Raw genomic sequence first — 17,610 nt, 5'->3', positions numbered from 1 at the left:
TATGACGAATTTTAAAATATATTCGGACATTTGCTTTTAAGTTTCGACGTCGACGTGACAATATCTTCAAACAGAAAATATTCACAGAGGAGGAACTAAGAATAAGACATGAGCAAACTGAAGAGGCAATCGGACGTGACGTAACGGCACGTGACAAAATATCGGAAGTTATTGTTGATTTTTTGTTTTTTTTAAATGCTGCCAATATACCATTATACGGCAGCTGTAAATTAGAAACACATTCAGTAAGTTCTGTGGTCGTCTGGAAGACGTCAATCAAATACGTCTACATACGTCAATATGCGTTGGAGGTACGTTACACATAGGTTCACAGCACGTTACTCATAGGTTAGAAATAAGTTTTGGGTACGCTAAGCATTACCTCGACGTGTTTCGACTTATGCGTAACTTACAAGTAACGTGCCTCGGTGTGTCAACGATCGCATAACGTGCCTCGACGTGTGTCAACGATCGTGTAACGTGCCTACAGCATGTTACTCATAGGTTAGAAATAAGTTTTGGGTACGCTAAGCATTACCTCAACGTGTTTCGACTTATGAGTAAGTTACAAGTAAAATGCCTCGATGTGTTTCAACGATCATGTAACGTGCCTACAACACGTTACTCATAGGTTATAAATAAGTTTTGGGTACACCAAACATTACCTCGACGTGTTTCGACTTATGAGTAACTTACAAGTAACGTGTGTCGACATGTGTCAACGATCGCATCACGTGCCTACAACTTATGGCCAGCGTAGCGGAACATGTGAGTCATAGGCTGGCATACGTCGTAAAAATTTCAAGCATGCTAAAATTTGAGGACAACCGCAAAGTACAACGATGAAAGCCAGCGTACTACGACATATGGCAGTGTTTTTCAGCGTGCTCTTAATCTTTCCAAAACTTACGCATAATGTATTCGACGTGTGCCAGCGTTTTAGACAAATTTTTCATAAGTCGGCATACGCTGGCTAAATCGTCAAGGTGTGACAGCGCCTTATGGGTCGATCCATGTTCGCTACAGCGTGTCCTAAAAGGTAATTTACACCATCAGCAACAATATGCTACCATACTGAACTTTGTTTTACCTCCTCAGTTGCTAATGACGCTTTTTAATCCGCAGGTTTTTTTTTTTCTTTTCCTGCTTCTCCTTTATATTCATCACAAGATGCCTTAATTTCATGATTGCTTTCGCATCACAAGGATTACACATTAAATTCTTAAGTTAACAATGTTACAAAAAAGCCATTTAAGTAAACTAATGACTACTGCAGGCATACTGTTTTTATTGGCATGCTCTTGAAATTGTAACTGGATACTCCATTAAGAGTTTTCTTTGACTTTGATAAATAAGAGAGAAACAAATAAAAACTTGAACATTGTTAAACATGACTAACAGTTTCATTCTGCAGTCAGGTGGGCGAGCAAGGCCCATGAGGTGTTTCATTCTGCAGTCAGGTGGGCTAGCAAGGCCCATGAGGTGTTTCATTCTGCAGCCAGGTGGGCTAGCAAGGCTCATGAGGTGTTTCATTCTGCAGTCAGGTGGGCGAGTAAGGCTCATGAGGTGTTCCATTCTACAGTCAGGTGGGCTAGCAAGGCCCATGAGGTGTTTCATTCTGCAGCCAGGTGGGCTAGTAAGGCTCATGAGGTGTTCCATTCTACAGTCAGGTGGGCAAGTAAGGCTCATGAGGTGTTCCATTCTACAATCAGGTGGGCTAGGAAGGCTCATGAGGTGTTTCATTCTGCAGTCAGGTGGGATAGCAAGGCCCATGAGGTGTTTCATTCTGCAGTCAGGTGGGCTAGTAAGGCTCATGAGGTGTTCCATTCTACAGTCAGGTGGGCTAGCAAGGCCCATGAGGTGTTTCATTCTGCAGTCAGGTGGGCTAGCAAGGCCCATGAGGTGTTTCATTCTGCAGTCAGGTGGGCTAGCAAGGCCCATGAGGTGTTCCATTCTGCAGTCAGGTGGGCTAGCAAGGCCCATGAGGTGTTTCATTCTGCAGCCAGGTGGGCTAGCAAGGCTCACGAGGTGTTTCATTCTGCAGTCAGATGGGCGAGTAAGGCTCATGAGGTGTTCCATTCTACAGTCAGGTGGGCTAGCAAGGCCCATGAGGTGTTTCATTCTGCAGCCAGGTGGGCTAGTAAGGCTCATGAGGTGTTCCATTCTACAGTCAGGTGGGCGAGTAAGGCTCATGAGGTGTTCCATTCTACAATCAGGTGGGCTAGGAAGGCTCATGAGGTGTTCCATTCTATAGTCAGGTGGGCAAGTAAGGCTCATGAGGTGTTCCATTCTGCAGTCAGGGGGGCTAGCAAGGTTCATGAGGTGTTCCATTCTACAGTCAGAAGGGCTAGTAAGGCTCATGAGGTGTTCCATTCTTCAGTCAGGTGGGCGAGCAAGGTTGATGAGGTGTTCCATTCTACAGTCAGGTGGGCTAGTAAGGCTCATGAGGTGTTCCATTCTATAGTCAGGTGGGCGAGCAAGGTTCATGAGGTGTTTCATTCTGCAGTCAGGTGGGCTTGCAATGCTCATGAGGTGTTCCATTCTATAGTCAGGTGGGCTCGGAAGGCTCATGAGGTGTTCCATTCTACAGTCAGATGGGTGAGCAAGGTTCATGAGGTGTTCCATTCTGCAGTCAGGTGGGCAAGGAAGGCTCATGAGGAGTTTCATTCTGTGGTCAGGTGGGTGAGCAAGGTTCATGAGGTGTTTCATTCTGCAGTCAGGTGGGCTAATACGGCTCATGAGGTGTTCCATTCTACAGTCAGGTGGGCGAGTAAGGCTCATGAGGTGTTCCATTCTACAGTCAGGTGGGCGAGTAAGGCTCATGAGGTGTTTCATTCAAGAGTCAGGTGGGCGAGCAAGGTTCATGAGGTGTTCCATTCTACAGTCAGGTGGGCTAGTAAGGCTCATGAGGTGTTCCATTCTATAGTCAGGTGGGCTTGTAAGGCTCATGAGCTGTTCCATTCTACAGTCAGGTGGGCTCGCAAGGTTCATGAGGTGTTCCATTCTACAGTCAGGTGGGCTTGTAAGGCTCATGAGCTGTTCCATTCTACAGTCAGGTGGGCTCGCAAGGTTCATGAGGTGTTCCATTCTACAGTCAGGTGGGCTAGTAAGGCTCATGAGGTGTTCCATTCTACAGTCAGGTGGGCTAGTAAGGCTCATGAGGTGTTCCATTCTACAGTCAGGTGGGCTTGTAAGGCTCATGAGGTGTTCCATTCTACAGTCAGGTGGGCAAGCAAGGTTCATGAGGTGTTCCATTCTACAGTCAGGTGGGCTAGTAAGGCTCATGAGGTGTTCCATTCTACAGTCAGGTGGGCTAGTAAGGCTCATGAGGTGTTCCATTCTACAGTCAGGTGGGCTAGTAAGGCTCAGGAGGTGTTCCATTCTACAGTCAGGGGGGCTAGCAAGGTTCATGAGGTGTTCCATTCTACAGTCAGATGGGCTGGTAAGGCTCATGAGGTGTTCCATTCTTCAGTCAGGTGGGCGAGCAATGTTCATGAGGTGTTCCATTCTACAGTCAGGTGGGCTAGTGAGGCTCATGAGGTGTTCCATTTTATAGTCAGGTGGGCGAGCAAGGTTCATGAGGTGTTTCATTCTGCAGTCAGGTGGGCTTGCAATGCTCATGAGGTGTTCCATTCTATAGTCAGGTGGGCTCGGAAGGCTCATGAGGTGTTCCATTCTACAGTCAGATGGGCGAGCAAGGTTCATGAGGTGTTCCATTCTGCAGTCAGGTGGGCTAGTAAGGCTCATGAGGTGTTCCATTTTATAGTCAGGTGGGCGAGCAAGGGTCATGAGGTGTTCCATTCTGCAGTCAGGTGGGCAAGGAAGGCTCATGAGGAGTTTCATTCTGTGGTCAGGTGGGTGAGCAAGGTTCATGAGGTGTTTCATTCTGCAGTCAGGTGGGCTAATACGGATCATGAGGTGTTCCATTCTACAGTCAGGTGGGCGAGTAAGGCTCATGAGGTGTTCCATTCTACAGTCAGGTGGGCGAGCAAGGTTCATGAGGTGTTCCATTCTACAGTCAGGTGGGCTAGTAAGGCTCCTGAGGTGTTCCATTCTATAGTCAGGTGGGCTTGTAAGGCTCATGAGCTGTTCCATTCTACAGTCAGGTGGGCTCGCAAGGTTCATGAGGTGTTCCATTCTACAGTCAGGTGGGCTTGTAAGGCTCATGAGCTGTTCCATTCTACAGTCAGGTGGGCTCGCAAGGTTCATGAGGTGTTCCATTCTACAGTCAGGTGGGCTTGTAAGGCTCATGAGCTGTTCCATTCTACAGTCAGGTGGGCTCGCAAGGTTCATGAGGTGTTCCATTCTACAGTCAGGTGGGCTAGTAAGGCTCATGAGGTGTTCCATTCTACAGTCAGGTGGGCAAGTAAGGCTCATGAGGTGTTCCATTCTACAGTCAGGTGGGCTAGTAAGGCTCATGAGGTGTTCCATTCTACAGTCAGGTGGGCTTGTAAGGCTCATGAGGTGTTCCATTCTACAGTCAGGTGGGCTTGTAAGGCTCATGAGGTGTTCCATTCTACAGTCAGGTGGGCAAGCAAGGTTCATGAGGTGTTCCATTCTACAGTCAGGTGGGCTTGTAAAGCTCATGAGGTGTTCCATTCTATAGTCAAGTGGGCGAGCAAGGTTCATGAGGTGTTCCATTCTGCAGTCAGGTGGGCAAGGAAGGCTCATGAGGTGTTCCATTCTACAGTCAGGTGGGCTAGTAAGGCTCATGAGGTGTTCCATTCTATAGTCAGGTGAGCGAGCAAGGTTCATGAGGTGTTTGATTCTGCAGTCAGGTGGGCTAGTAAGGCGCCTGAGTGTTTCATTCTGCAGTCAGGTGGGCAAGGAAGGCTCATGAGGTGTTTCATTCTGCAGTCAGGTGGGCTCGTAAGGCTCATGAGGTGTTTCATTCTGCAGTCAGGTGGGCTAGCAAGGCTCATGAGGTGTTCCATTCTACAGTCAGGTGGGCGAGCAAGGTTCATGAAGTGTTCGATTCTGCAGTCAGGTGGGCTAGTAAGGCTCATGAGTGTTTCATTCTGCAGTCAGGTGAGCTAGTAAGGCCGATGAGGTGTTTCATTCTGCAGCCAGGTGGGCTAGCAAGGCTCATGAGGTGTTTCATTCTGCAGTCAGGTGGGCTAGTAAGGCTCATGAGCTGTTCCATTCTACAGTCAGGTGGGCTAGTAAGGCTCATGAGGTGTTCCATTCGATAGTCAGGTGGGCCAGTAAGGCTCAGGAGGTGTTCCATTCTACAGTCAGGGGGGCTAGCAAGGTTCATGAGGTGTTCCATTCTGCAGTCAGGTGGGCTTGTAAGGCTCATGAGCTGTTCCATTCTACAGTCAGGTGGGCTCGCAAGGTTCATGAGGTGTTCCATTCTACAGTCAGGTGGGCTAGTAAGGCTCATGAGGTGTTCCATTCTACAGTCAGGTGGGCTAGTAAGGCTCATGAGGTGTTCCATTCGATAGTCAGGTGGGCCAGTAAGGCTCAGGAGGTGTTCCATTCTACAGTCAGGGGGGCCAGCAAGGTTCATGAGGTGTTCCATTCTACAGTCAGATGGGCTCGTAAGGCTCATGAGGTGTTCCATTCTTCAGTCAGGTGGGCGAGCAAGGTTCATGAGGTGTTCCATTCTACAGTCAGGTGGGCTGGTAAGGCTCATGAGGTGTTCCATTCTGCAGTCAGGTGGGCTAGTAAGGCTCATGAGGTGTTCCATTTTATAGTCAGGTGGGCGAGCAAGGTTCATGAGGTGTTCCATTCTACAGTCAGGTGGGCTGGTAAGGCTCATGAGGTGTTCCATTCTGCAGTCAGGTGGGCTAGTAAGGCTCATGAGGTGTTCCATTTTATAGTCAGGTGGGCGAGCAAGGGTCATGAGGTGTTCCATTCTGCAGACAGGTGGGCAAGGAAGGCTCATGAGGTGTTTCATTCTATAGTCAGGTGGGCAAGGAAGGCTCATGAGGTGTTTCATTCTATATTCAGGTGGGCGAGCAAGGTTCATGAGGTGTTCCATTCTGCAGTCAGGTGGGCAAGGAAGGCTCATGAGCTGTTTCATTCTGTGGTCAGGTGGGCAAGTAAGGCTCATGAGGTGTTCCATTCTATAGTCAGGTGGGCGAGCAAGGTTCATGAGGTGTTCCATTCTACCGTCAGGTGGGCTAGTAACGCTCATGAGGTGTTCCATTCTATAGTCAGGTGGGCTTGTAAGGCTCATGAGCTGTTCCATTCTACAGTCAGGTGGGCTCGCAAGGTTCATGAGGTGTTCCATTCTACAGTCAGGTGGGCTAGTAAGGCTCATGAGGTGTTCCATTCTACAGTCAGGTGGGCTAGTAAGGCTCATGAGGTGTTCCATTCTACAGTCAGGTGGGCAAGCAAGGTTCATGAGGTGTTCCATTCTACAGTCAGGTGGGCTAGTAAGGCTCATGAGGTGTTCCATTCTATAGTCAGGTGGGCTAGTAAGGCTCAGGAGGTGTTCCATTCTACAGTCAGGGGGGCTAGCAAGGTTCATGAGGTGTTCCATTCTACAGTCAGATGGGCTGGTAAGGCTCATGAGGTGTTCCATTCTTCAGTCAGGTGGGCGAGCAATGTTCATGAGGTGTTCCATTCTACAGTCAGGTGGGCTCGTGAGGCTCATGAGGTGTTCCATTTTATAGTCAGGTGGGCGAGCAAGGTTCATGAGGTGTTTCATTCTGCAGTCAGGTGGGCTTGCAAGGCTCATGAGGTGTTCCATTCTATAGTCAGGTGGGCTCATAAGGCTCATGAGGTGTTCCATTCTACAGTCAGATGGGCGAGCAAGGTTCATGAGGTGTTACATTCTGCAGTGAGGTGGGCTCGTAAGGCTCATGAGGTGTTCCATTTTATAGTCAGGTGGGCGAGCAAGGTTCATGAGGTGTTCCATTCTGCAGTCAGGTGGGCAAGGAAGGCTCATGAGGTGTTTCATTCTGTAGTCAGGTGGGCAAGTAAGGCTCATGAGGTGTTCCAATCTATAGTCAGGTGGGTGAGCAAGGTTCATGAGGTGTTTCATTCTGCAGTCAGGTGGGATAATACGGCTCATGAGGTGTTCCATTCTAGTCAGGTGGGCGAGTAAGGCTCATGAGGTGTTCCATTCTATAGTCAGGTGGGCGAGCAAGGTTCATGAGGTGTTCCATTCTGCAGTCAGGTGGGCTAGTAAGGCTCATGAGGTGTTCCATTCTACAGTCAGGTGGGCAAGCAAGGTTCATGAGGTGTTCCATTCTACAGTCAGGTGGGCTAGTAAGGCTCATGAGGTGTTCCATTCTATAGTCAAGTGGGCGAGCAAGGTTCATGATATGTTTCATTCTGCAGTCAGGTGGGCTCGCAAGGCTCATGAGGTGTTCCATTCTACATTCAGGTGGGCGAGCAAGGTTCATGAGGTGTTCCATTCTGCAGTAAGGTGGGCAAGGAAGGCTCATGAGGTGTTTCATTCTGCAGTCAGGTGGGCTAGTAAGGCTCATGAGGTGTTCCAATCTATAGTCAGGTGGGCGAGCAAGGCTCATGAGGTGTTCCATTCTACAGTCAGGTGGGCTCGTAAGGCTCATGATGTGTTGCATTCCACAGTCAGGTGGGCTAGTAATGCTCATGAGGTGTTCCATCCTACAGTCAGGTGGGCGAGCAAGGTTCATGAGGTGTTCCATTCTGCAGTCAGATGGGCAAGGAAGGCTCATGAGGTGTTTCATTCTGCAGTCAGGTGGGCGAGCAAGGTTCATGAGGTGTTCCATTCTATAGTCAGGTGGGCGAGCAAGGCTCATGAGGTGTTCCATTCTGCAGTCAGGTGGGCTCGTAAGGCTCATGGTGTGTTGCATTCCACAGTCAGGTGGGCTAGTAATGCTCATGAGGTGTTCCATTCTATAGTCAGGTAGGCTAGTAAGGCTCATGAGGTGTTCCATTCTATAGTCAGGTGGGCTAGTAAGGCTCATGAGGTGTTCCATTCTATAGTCAGGTGGGCTTGTAAGCCTCATGAGGTGTTCCATTCTACAGTCAGGTTGGCTAGTAAGGCTCATGAGGTGTTCCATTCTATAGTCAGGTGGGCTAGCAAGGCGAATGAGGTGTTTCATTCTGCAGTCAGGTGGGCTCGCAAGGCCCATGGGGTGTTTCGTTCTGCAGGTTTTCCTTCATAGGCCCGTGGGTTTTATTACCTCCACCACCAGAAGGTGAAGGAGGTTATGTTCCCCCCCTCTCACCCCCTCTCCTTTCTTTCTGTTTGTGTACAGGATATCTCAAAAAGTTGAGGATGGATCCGGATGAAATTTTGTGGACAGGTTGGGTGTGTGACCACGATGTATTGATTCGATTTTGGTGAAGATCCGATTCCGGATCTGGATACGAGAATTATTTCACTGCAAGTGATTTTTCACCATTGAGAGATCGGGCCAAAAAAGATGGATAGCATGATATTTCAAAAATGTATTGATTGGGCCCGATATGTTCTCGTGCATCAGGCATTACGTGGCGGAGGTATGCGCTCTACCGAGTGCCCTTCTAGTTCATAATGGTTTCATTCTGCAGTCATGTGGGCTAGCAAGGTCAATGGAGTGTTCACAAGGCTAAGCCACCGACTTTACGAAGACGGACATCAGTCACAACCCCATTCAGGAGCCATCTTGACAGCGAAGTTGATCAAATAGATAGGACAAAACAAGAATAGGAGATTGAACAGACATGGAGACATCCTATCACAGGATATTGGATCAGAATACAAAACTATATATTTTCCTTCCAGCTCAGGTATAAAACGAGCACAAATGAGCTAAGATCCTCGTCCTCTTCATGATGACGTCATAAAAACGAATATGACGTCATTGTGATGTATCAGGTTTGCGATAAATTATCTGTGCTAATGACCGGCTTGATACCCGCAAACAAAATTCAAACAGCTTGCCTAGTTTCGGAGATAATGGAATAGGCCATTTCCATTATCGGCGATATTATGACGTCAACTTTTTTTTCTCGGAAGAATTTCCGAAATTCGGAGATGGTTACTGCCTGCGCGTGGGCTTTCTGCATATACATGGCAAGTTTCACGAAGATCCGATGAAAACTCTGGGTTGTGAAACAAAAAATGTCAGAAAATAGGAATGATGTCATAAAAATTGATATGACATCATAGTGATGTATCATATGTGCGGTAATTCATCTCTGCTAATGCCCTGTTCGATTCCTGCAAACAGAATTCAAAAAGCTTGCCTTGTTTCAGAGATAATTTTTTAGGTAATTTCCATTAGCGGAGATATTTTGATGTCATAACTTTTTTTCTCAGAGGAATTTTCAAAATCTGAGATGGTTACTGTCTGTGCAGGGTATTTTTACATAGGTATGCCAAGTTTCAGGAAGTTTCGAAGAAAACTGTAGGCTGTGAAACAAAAGAAGTCCACAAGAAGAAGATGAAGAACAACAACGTGAGTAAGACTTAAGGCCCGGTCACACCTTGACGTTTTAGCCAGCGATGGCAACGTATTAAAATGTATGTAAAACGCTGGCTTACGTTGAACTTTTGATGTTTTTTTTTAAAGATTCGGACGTATTCATAGCGACTTGGTCTTATGTATAACGCATTGGTAATGGACACAGAACATTTCGTTGTGTTATAGATAACTTATACCAACGAATGCTGAACCTGTTGTCGGCCTACACAACCGATGCCCAACGATAGTCTAACTTCGGCATAGCGCGTTGCACGCATCGCCGACGATGTCGTGACATAGCCTATTAAAAGGCTGACGCACAACGATTCGAATCATAACTGCCGTAGAAATGGAAGTGACAACATCGCGGTCACACCTTGGCGATCTTGCCAGCGTATGCCGACCTAAGAAAAATGTGTCTAAAACGTTGGGGCACGTCAAATACGGTATGAGTAAGTTTGGTATACGTGAGTAGAACGCTAAAGTACGCTATCATACGTCGTAGTAAGTAGAGTACGTCAAGAAATTTTAAGCATGTTCAAAATTTTACGACGTACTCGGCGTATGACACACGTTCCGCATGCGATGGGGATAAGTTTTACACACGATATGTGGACGCTTACACACGTCCACAAAGGCTACTTATAAGCTACTCATAAGTCGAAACACGTCGCGGTAATGTCTTTTTACGCGAAACTTATTTCTAACTTATGTTTGACGTGCTTTGAACCAATTCTTTACGTAGTCCCAACACACATCGACGTATGTAGACGTATTCCAATGACGTCTTCCGGTCGACAAAAAAAAATAAATGAACGTGTTTCTAGCTTACAACTGCCATATAAAGACGTGTTCCCAGCGGTTTTGGGAATTGGTATATAAAAATGGTGTTCATAAAAGGGGAACCCAACAGTGTTTTCGAGTCCTTTTTGAGTCGATGTCCATGTCAGCAGTAACAGTATCAGTATCAGTATCATTATCAGTATCAGTATTAGTAGTAGTAGTAGTTTGTTCATGTTGGCAGTAGTAGGTGAGTGTGAGGGGAGGGTGTGGGTTATGATGGATCGTCCTTTCGTCCGCGTGTCCACGGGTAGGAGACATCTTTTCACCATTGTTCGAAATTCTTCGCGGCTAATTTTTTATGGGGCTTTTTCACCAATGAGCTATGGCTTGTTTTTACGATTTAGGTCTATTCATAACGGGTTGGACAAATGCACAATGAACTAATAATGTGCATAGAGCGCTTTGATTACTTATAGATACGATATACCAACGAATAATTATCGTGAAGCCGGCGTTCACAAACTATGCCCAACGATAGCCTAACTTATCCATATCGTGCGGCAGTTTGTCTTTGCCGGTGACGTAGGGTTTGCTATTCATAGGCTGCCACTCAACGATTTAAATGGCTGCATCTCCACTATTGAAAGTAGACGCTTGCGCTCAACAATTGGATTTTTTTTACACTCAACGACTTTTAAACGGTACCACTCAGCTATTTTCATTGTTTACAATGAACGATTTAAATTTCTGTCACTCGCCTTTGTTTTTTGACACTGGGGTTTGGAAATTTGAAGTGTTTCTTCTGAACGTGTTAAAACGCTCAAACTCGACTATTTTAAATAGACGCTGCCGATGGACAATTGGAATCATAGCCAAGCTAGACATCGAAGTGTGAACATCCTCGTCATGCCGAAGAAAAGTTTGAAGAATGCTGCAAATAATTGTCCTGGCCGTGGCCGTGGACGCTGACGCAAGGACGATCCATTATACCGACGTCTTTCAGCCTATGAGTAACTTAAAAGTAGCGTCTGTCGATGTGTGGCAACGATCGCGTAACGTGCCAACAACACGTTAATCATAGGTTAGAAATAAGTTTCGGGTACGCTAAACATTACCTCGGCGTGTCTCAACTTATGATTAACTTACAAGTAGCATGTGTTGACGTCTGTCAACGATCGCAGACCGTGCATACAACTTGTGGCCAGCGTAGCGGAACGTGTGAGTCATACGCCGGCATACGTCCTGAAATTTCAAGCATGAAAAAATTTGAGGACAACCAAAAAGTACAACGTTTAAAGCCAACGTACAACGACGTATGGCAGTGTTTTTCAGTGTGCTCTCAATGTTATCAAAACTTACCCATAACGTATTCAACGTGTGCCAGCGTTTTAGAAAAATAATTCAAAAATCGGCATACGTTGGCTAAAACGTCAAGGTGTGACCGGGCCTTTAGAGATCCTCCACGAGGATCTAAAAAATGTTGTTATAAAGTGAAGAGAAAACAAGAGGGGGGGATTAATTGGAGTTGTTGAAGAAGAGGTTGTATTTCAACATTTGACTTGACTTGAAAATCTCCCCATTCCCCTCATATTGCAATCCACTGGAGAATGAGCGCTTTCTTCAACACACTCCATCCTTTTCTATTCCCTGGAATTTGGGGCCATTGTAATTCAGTGAATTATTGAATTGAATCCATCTCATCTTTGGTCTTCATCTGCTTCTTCCAGGTCATTCTCCTTGTAGGCCAGTTGTAATTCTTGTTCTCCATTCTTATTTTTCTGTGTCCAGCACAGTGACACATCACATTTTTATTTATTTATTGTGACCAATATGTTGCTAAATATACATGCTTTTGTCTCTTCTCAACACTTTTAGTTATTTTTAGACTATCTATCCAAGACTATTCACATGGTGGTCAATCGTTGCTCCATCCCCTTTGTAAAAGACCATGCTCTCCCCCCCCTCCAACGTGGCACTGCTGGTTAGGTGTTGATTGTGAACTTTTTTTTTTCAGACACAAAAGAGGTGCATTGCCCCGACTTGTTGCATTTTCAAAATGCTGCCCATCCTGCTCCATTAATCACTTCACTTCCTCAAAGTGATCCGCATCCATTTTGATGAGGTTGCTTTAATTCAGTTTTGCAAGAACAAACTGGGATTTCTCGTTTTCATGCATGGTCGTATTTTTAAACATGATTTTTGTATTTTGAGGAAATGTTAAGGACGCTGTATATTTTGGCCTAGTCAGCAAAGCAACCCATGCTTGGGTCATGTGATCTCACAATGTTTACAAAATATGAATTGATATGAGAAAAACTTTAACACAAGAGCCTGAATATAAACATGATGATTCTTGAACGTACGTGCAAATCATGATTTTAAAATCATGTTTTTTTTTTTTTGCATCGCACTTCAAGAACACATTGACAAGTAGAACAGCAATTGGTAGAGCACCTACCGACATCAGGTGGAACAGTTTACAGTTTTGTATCCCACTGATAGGTCGGATCTGGACCTGAACGAAAATAGAATCTGCTTGTTCTTGTCACCTAACTCACTCATCCACCGAGTTTCGTCCGCATCCGTTCACAACTTTTGAGATATCGTTCTTTATTTCGATTTTTACCCGAATCTCTGAATGATGGCGAATCACTTTAAAAAAATTTTTAAATTCTCGTCACTGGATTTGGATCTTCACCAAAATTGAATAATTTCTTCCGTGTCACACACCAAACCTGACCACCAAGTTTCGTCCGAATCCGTTCACAACTTTTTGAGATATCGTGCTATAAAGGGTCTGGAAAAAATAAGAGACCACTCCAAAAAAAATTTAAATCAGCATCTCCACATGTATGGCAGCCATTCCATTCCAGTGTCTGTTGAATTCCAACACAGGCACACCTCATTCTACTTCGTGAGGTACTGATTAGGTGATCACCTGAACCAAATCTTATTTAACAAGGAAAAGTATAATAACCACTGCTGTAGTCATCACTATCCTCTTGCAATAGGACCAGCTGGATGGCAAAAACAGTGCTGGTAGTACCTCAAAAGCAATTGGAATCAAAAAAATAACTATTGACCTTGCCAAAAGAGTTGAAAAGAAAAGTTTTGAGTGAGGAAAAGAAGGGTTCAATTCTGGCTTTACTGGCAGAGGGATACAGTGAGCGTCACGTTCCTTCCATCCTTAAAATTTCAAAGACGGCGGTTCATAAGAACAAGGTCAAGCAGCAGACATTGGGGACAACAAGGCCACAGACTGGCAGAGGGCGAAAACGACTTTTCACTGACCGGGATGACCGCCAACTCATTCAAATGTCACTCAACAACCGTAGGATGACATCAAGTGACCTACAAAAAGAATGGCAAACGGCAGCTGGGGTGAAGTGCACAGCGAGGACGGTTCGAAACAGGCTCCTTGGGGCAGGGCTGAAGTCGTGCAAAGATAGAAAAAAGCCCTTCATCAATGAGAAGCAAAGAAGAGCCAGGCTGAGGTTTGCAAAAGACCATAAGGATTGGACCATAGAGGACTGGAGTAAGGTCATCTTCTCTGATGAGTCCAATTTTCAGCTTTGCCCAACACCTGGTCATCTCATGGTTAGACGGAGACCTGGAGAGGCCTACAAGCCACAGTGTCTCGCACCCACTGTGAAATTTGGTGGAGAATCGGTGATGATCTGGGGGTGCTTCAGCAAGGTTGGAATCAGGCAGATTTGTCTTTGTGAAGGACTCATGAATCAAGCCACGTACAAGGTTGTCCTGGAAGAACACTTGCTTCCTTCTGCTCTGACAATGTTCCCCAACTCTGAGGATTGGTTTTTCCAGCAGGACAATGCTCCTTGCCACACAGCCAGGTAAATCAAGGTGTGGATGGAGGACCATCAGATCAAGACCCTGTCATGGCCAGCCCAATCTCCAGACCTGAACCCCATTGAAAACCTCTGGAATGTGATCAAGAGGAAGAAGGATGGTCACAAGCCATCAAACAAAGCCGAGCTGCTTGAATTTTTGCGCCAGTAGTGGCATAAAGTCACCCAACAGCAATGTGAAAGACTGGTGGAGAGCATGCCAAGATGCATGAAAGTTGTGATTGAAAATCAGGGTTATTCCACAAAATATTAATTTCTGAACTCTTCCTAAGTTAAAACATTAGTATTGTGTTGTTTAAAAATGAATATGAACTTATTTTGCTTGTATTATTTGAGGTCTAAAAACACTGAATCTTTGTTGTTATTTTGACCAGTTGTCATTTTCTCCAAATAAATGCTCTAAATGACAATATTTTTATTTGGAATTTGGGAGAAACGTTGTCAGTAGTTTATAGAATAAAACAAAAATGTTCATTTTACTCAAACACATACCGTACCTATAAATAGTAAAATCAGAAAAACTGATAATTTTGCAGTGGTCTCTTAATTTTTTCCAGAGCTGTATATCATTTTTGGCCCTATCTCTCAATGGTGAAGAATCACTTTAAAAATTCTCATATTCCGATCCGGAACCGGAACTTCACCAAAATTTAATCATTTCATCCACCCAACCTCCATCAAATTTCGTCTGAATCTGTCCACAACTTTTTGAGACATCCTCTTCACAGACAAACAAACAGACAGATTGAGAGGGGTGAAAACATAACCCCCTTCACTGTCAGTGGCAGAGGTAGTAATAACAAATGTCCATGGGATTTAATGAAAATTTAAGTTCCCATCAGTTTATAATTGAGGTCAGAGGAAATTTTCTAATCGAGTAAAAATCCTACAAAAGCTCTGCCAATCACAGAGATCTAATGAATTGCAAATAACTCATTTAGTAAAACACAATGACAAAAATAGGTAATAATTATAACAATACTCTGTATAATTTGAGAAGTGTCATTGCTCGTCCCTTTGTATTTGTTTGATTTCTATTCACTCCTAAACTGCTGGACAAACGAGTTAAAAATGGGGGGCGGATGGGGGGGTGTACTTGGAGTGTTGGTTTTAGGTGGGAGAGAAATAATCTTATCTGGGGAGTTCAGGGTGAGGGGAGCTCCCCGATATTCTCGATGTAAATGTTTATCACATAGCGTTGCCCCTTGGGAGCCTGCATTAAAAGTGATAATAAAAAATCCCCCGATTCTTTGCACGGAAAACCATAGATATCATAGCAGTGTGGTAATTAATCTATCCATAAGGACGTGTTCTTAGTAAGTAATATTATTATTAATAAAATAGTAACAACAATAATAAATAGCAGGTACCAACAGAAATTCCGTGTCATGTAAAACATGACCAACAATATCATGAAACAAAAAGTTGAAAATCATGGGAATTTAATATTGTTTAACCAAGTGCTCCCTTAAGATGTCGCTTCGTTAAAGCAACCACCCCACTCACAACCCAGCAAGGATCCTCAACTCCCCCCGACCAATCCCCAAGTCCTCAATTCCCACCCCTCAAATCCCCACGACAACGAGTCTCCAACGTCCTCCCAAAGCCTCAACCCCCCTGCTCCCAACTCTCTCCCCTTCTATGACCCCCTCTACCCACTCCAACTCCAACTGTCTGTCCTCCCCTCCCCATTTTTCAAAGAGGGCAATCTTACATCATGATTCATATTATTTATTCCTTACCACCTTAAAATAGTGGAATATTTAACTCTTTCCCTTCCCCTATCCACCTTCATATTATGCCATCATCAACTTCACCTACTCCTATATCCTCATAACCTACATTCCCATCTTCCAAACTCCTCCTTTTACTGTATTCACAATCTCAGTAACGAGATATATCTCACGAAAATAATAATCCAAACTACCTTCAGGTCCCCATTCACAACCTCATAAGCCATGTCCTGCAGAAATTCCATGGAATTTCCACTCTCAGGTGCTTGTTGAGTTCATACATGATCCTAAATTAATCATCTTCTTCATGATGCATAAATAAAACAATGACATGAAATCATGACGAAACAACTTTGAACTCACAATCTCACGAGATTCAGTCATCTCGGGATATTTTTACAGACGGAGAGACGGACAGACGGATGTGACAAGCGTATTATTACAGAGGCAATGTACGTGTATTGATGGATGTGTTTACACACCTCAGCAAACAACATGCCCTGTGGCTCCAGGTAAAGGCACATGCCATGCCGTTGATTGTCCAGAAAGTCTTCCAGGCGCAGAAACTTCACAGCGCAAAGCGAACGCCAATCACGCCAGTAAACCGAGATCTCCAGCTCTCGAGACTGTCAGAGGAGAGGTGAAAAAGGTAATCATCGACTCACCCGATATGTCAAAGGATGATTTGTTGCCGAATCTGATGACGTGGGAGTGTAACTGTAGTACAGGCAAAATGTTGGATGACCTCCCACAAATTGCAACAAAAGCAAACTCAACAGATTTTGATTCCTGCATATTAGAGTGTACGAGGTGCAGTGGAAATCCTCTGGGGGAAAAGTCCTGAAATCATGGAAATCCAATATGGCCGCCACCCGGCTTCAGGTAAAATGAGAAAATTGTAAAGATTGATATTTTAAGATGTAAATATATGTTTTTCTGCATGCTAATTGTTTCTAGTTATGGTCAGTATATTGATATACAAGAATAATTATAAAAAAGTGAAATGTATTGAGGGTAAAATAAAAAATTATAGCTTTTTGTCCAAAAATGTCAATTTTTTGTCCCGAAAAAAATATATATTTACCTGATACTGATTTTGGCTCCTGGACAAAAAAAAAATAAGAAACGTTGAGGACACAAGATGAAATCAAGTCTATGGCAAAACAATATAATTATGTAAATCATTGAAACATGACAAAATTCACAATTCCACTCGGGGCAATCACATCTGCCTGACGAAGGTTTCGAAATGAAAATGAAAATTCGCATTAAACTCAGAAATTACATCCATTATAAACTTACTATACATGTTGAGAAAAATCAAGCGTATTAAAGTTAGAACTCGACAATGTCGTCATCATCCTCATCATTGTCACATGGAGTGTTTGTGCAGCCAGAGCCCCTGCAGTTTCCACAAGCTGGAGTGCACTCAATGTTGTGCTTCTTGCATGTGCATCTCATGGTGCTACATTCAGACTGGCAGTTGCACCTAATGACACGAAACATCTTTTCAGGAGCTGGAGCTATTGATGTCTGAAGTGGCACAAAACCCTCGTCACACTTCTGACAACCCCAGTCTGTCGGAAGAAGTTCATCTGCACATCCCTTCCATTCTTGGACTTGCAGATACACGCGCAGGCTGTGATACTTTGCTGCTTCTGATGTTGGTGGCAACGTCTGTGGTTGCACGTGAGAGGAGCTCCAAGCCACCTTGTCCCAGTACCGCTAATAACGGAGGGTGTCCAGGGTGTCAGTTAAGTTTCCGTTGTAGATTATCACCAATGTTTTTTCTCCTGCATCTGCCACCTCACATACGGAAGCTGGATATGTATCAAAAAC

General features: G+C 44.6%; 1 protein-coding gene across 3 annotated transcripts in view; it reads right to left on the bottom strand.

Moving 5' to 3' along the window:
- The window catches only part of LOC147035253 (serine/threonine-protein kinase N2-like), a 241,459-nt gene that overhangs the window by 86,186 nt on the left and 137,663 nt on the right, over positions 1 to 17,610 (bottom strand). For all 3 annotated transcript variants that reach the window (XM_085896036.1, XM_085896046.1, XM_085896028.1), the window contains exon 10: positions 16,254 to 16,397. In XM_085896036.1, coding sequence (XP_085752162.1) covers positions 16,254 to 16,397 — 144 coding nt within the window. The remainder of the gene's footprint in view (positions 1 to 16,253; positions 16,398 to 17,610) is intronic.

This window comes from Eptatretus burgeri, chromosome 1, assembly GCF_056783735.1.
Source record: "Eptatretus burgeri isolate ZD-2024b chromosome 1, Ebu_testis_v1, whole genome shotgun sequence".
NCBI lineage: Eukaryota > Metazoa > Chordata > Myxini > Myxiniformes > Myxinidae > Eptatretus > Eptatretus burgeri.
Note: the sequence above shows the minus strand (reverse complement) of the source record. Positions and strands in the feature narration are given on the sequence as shown.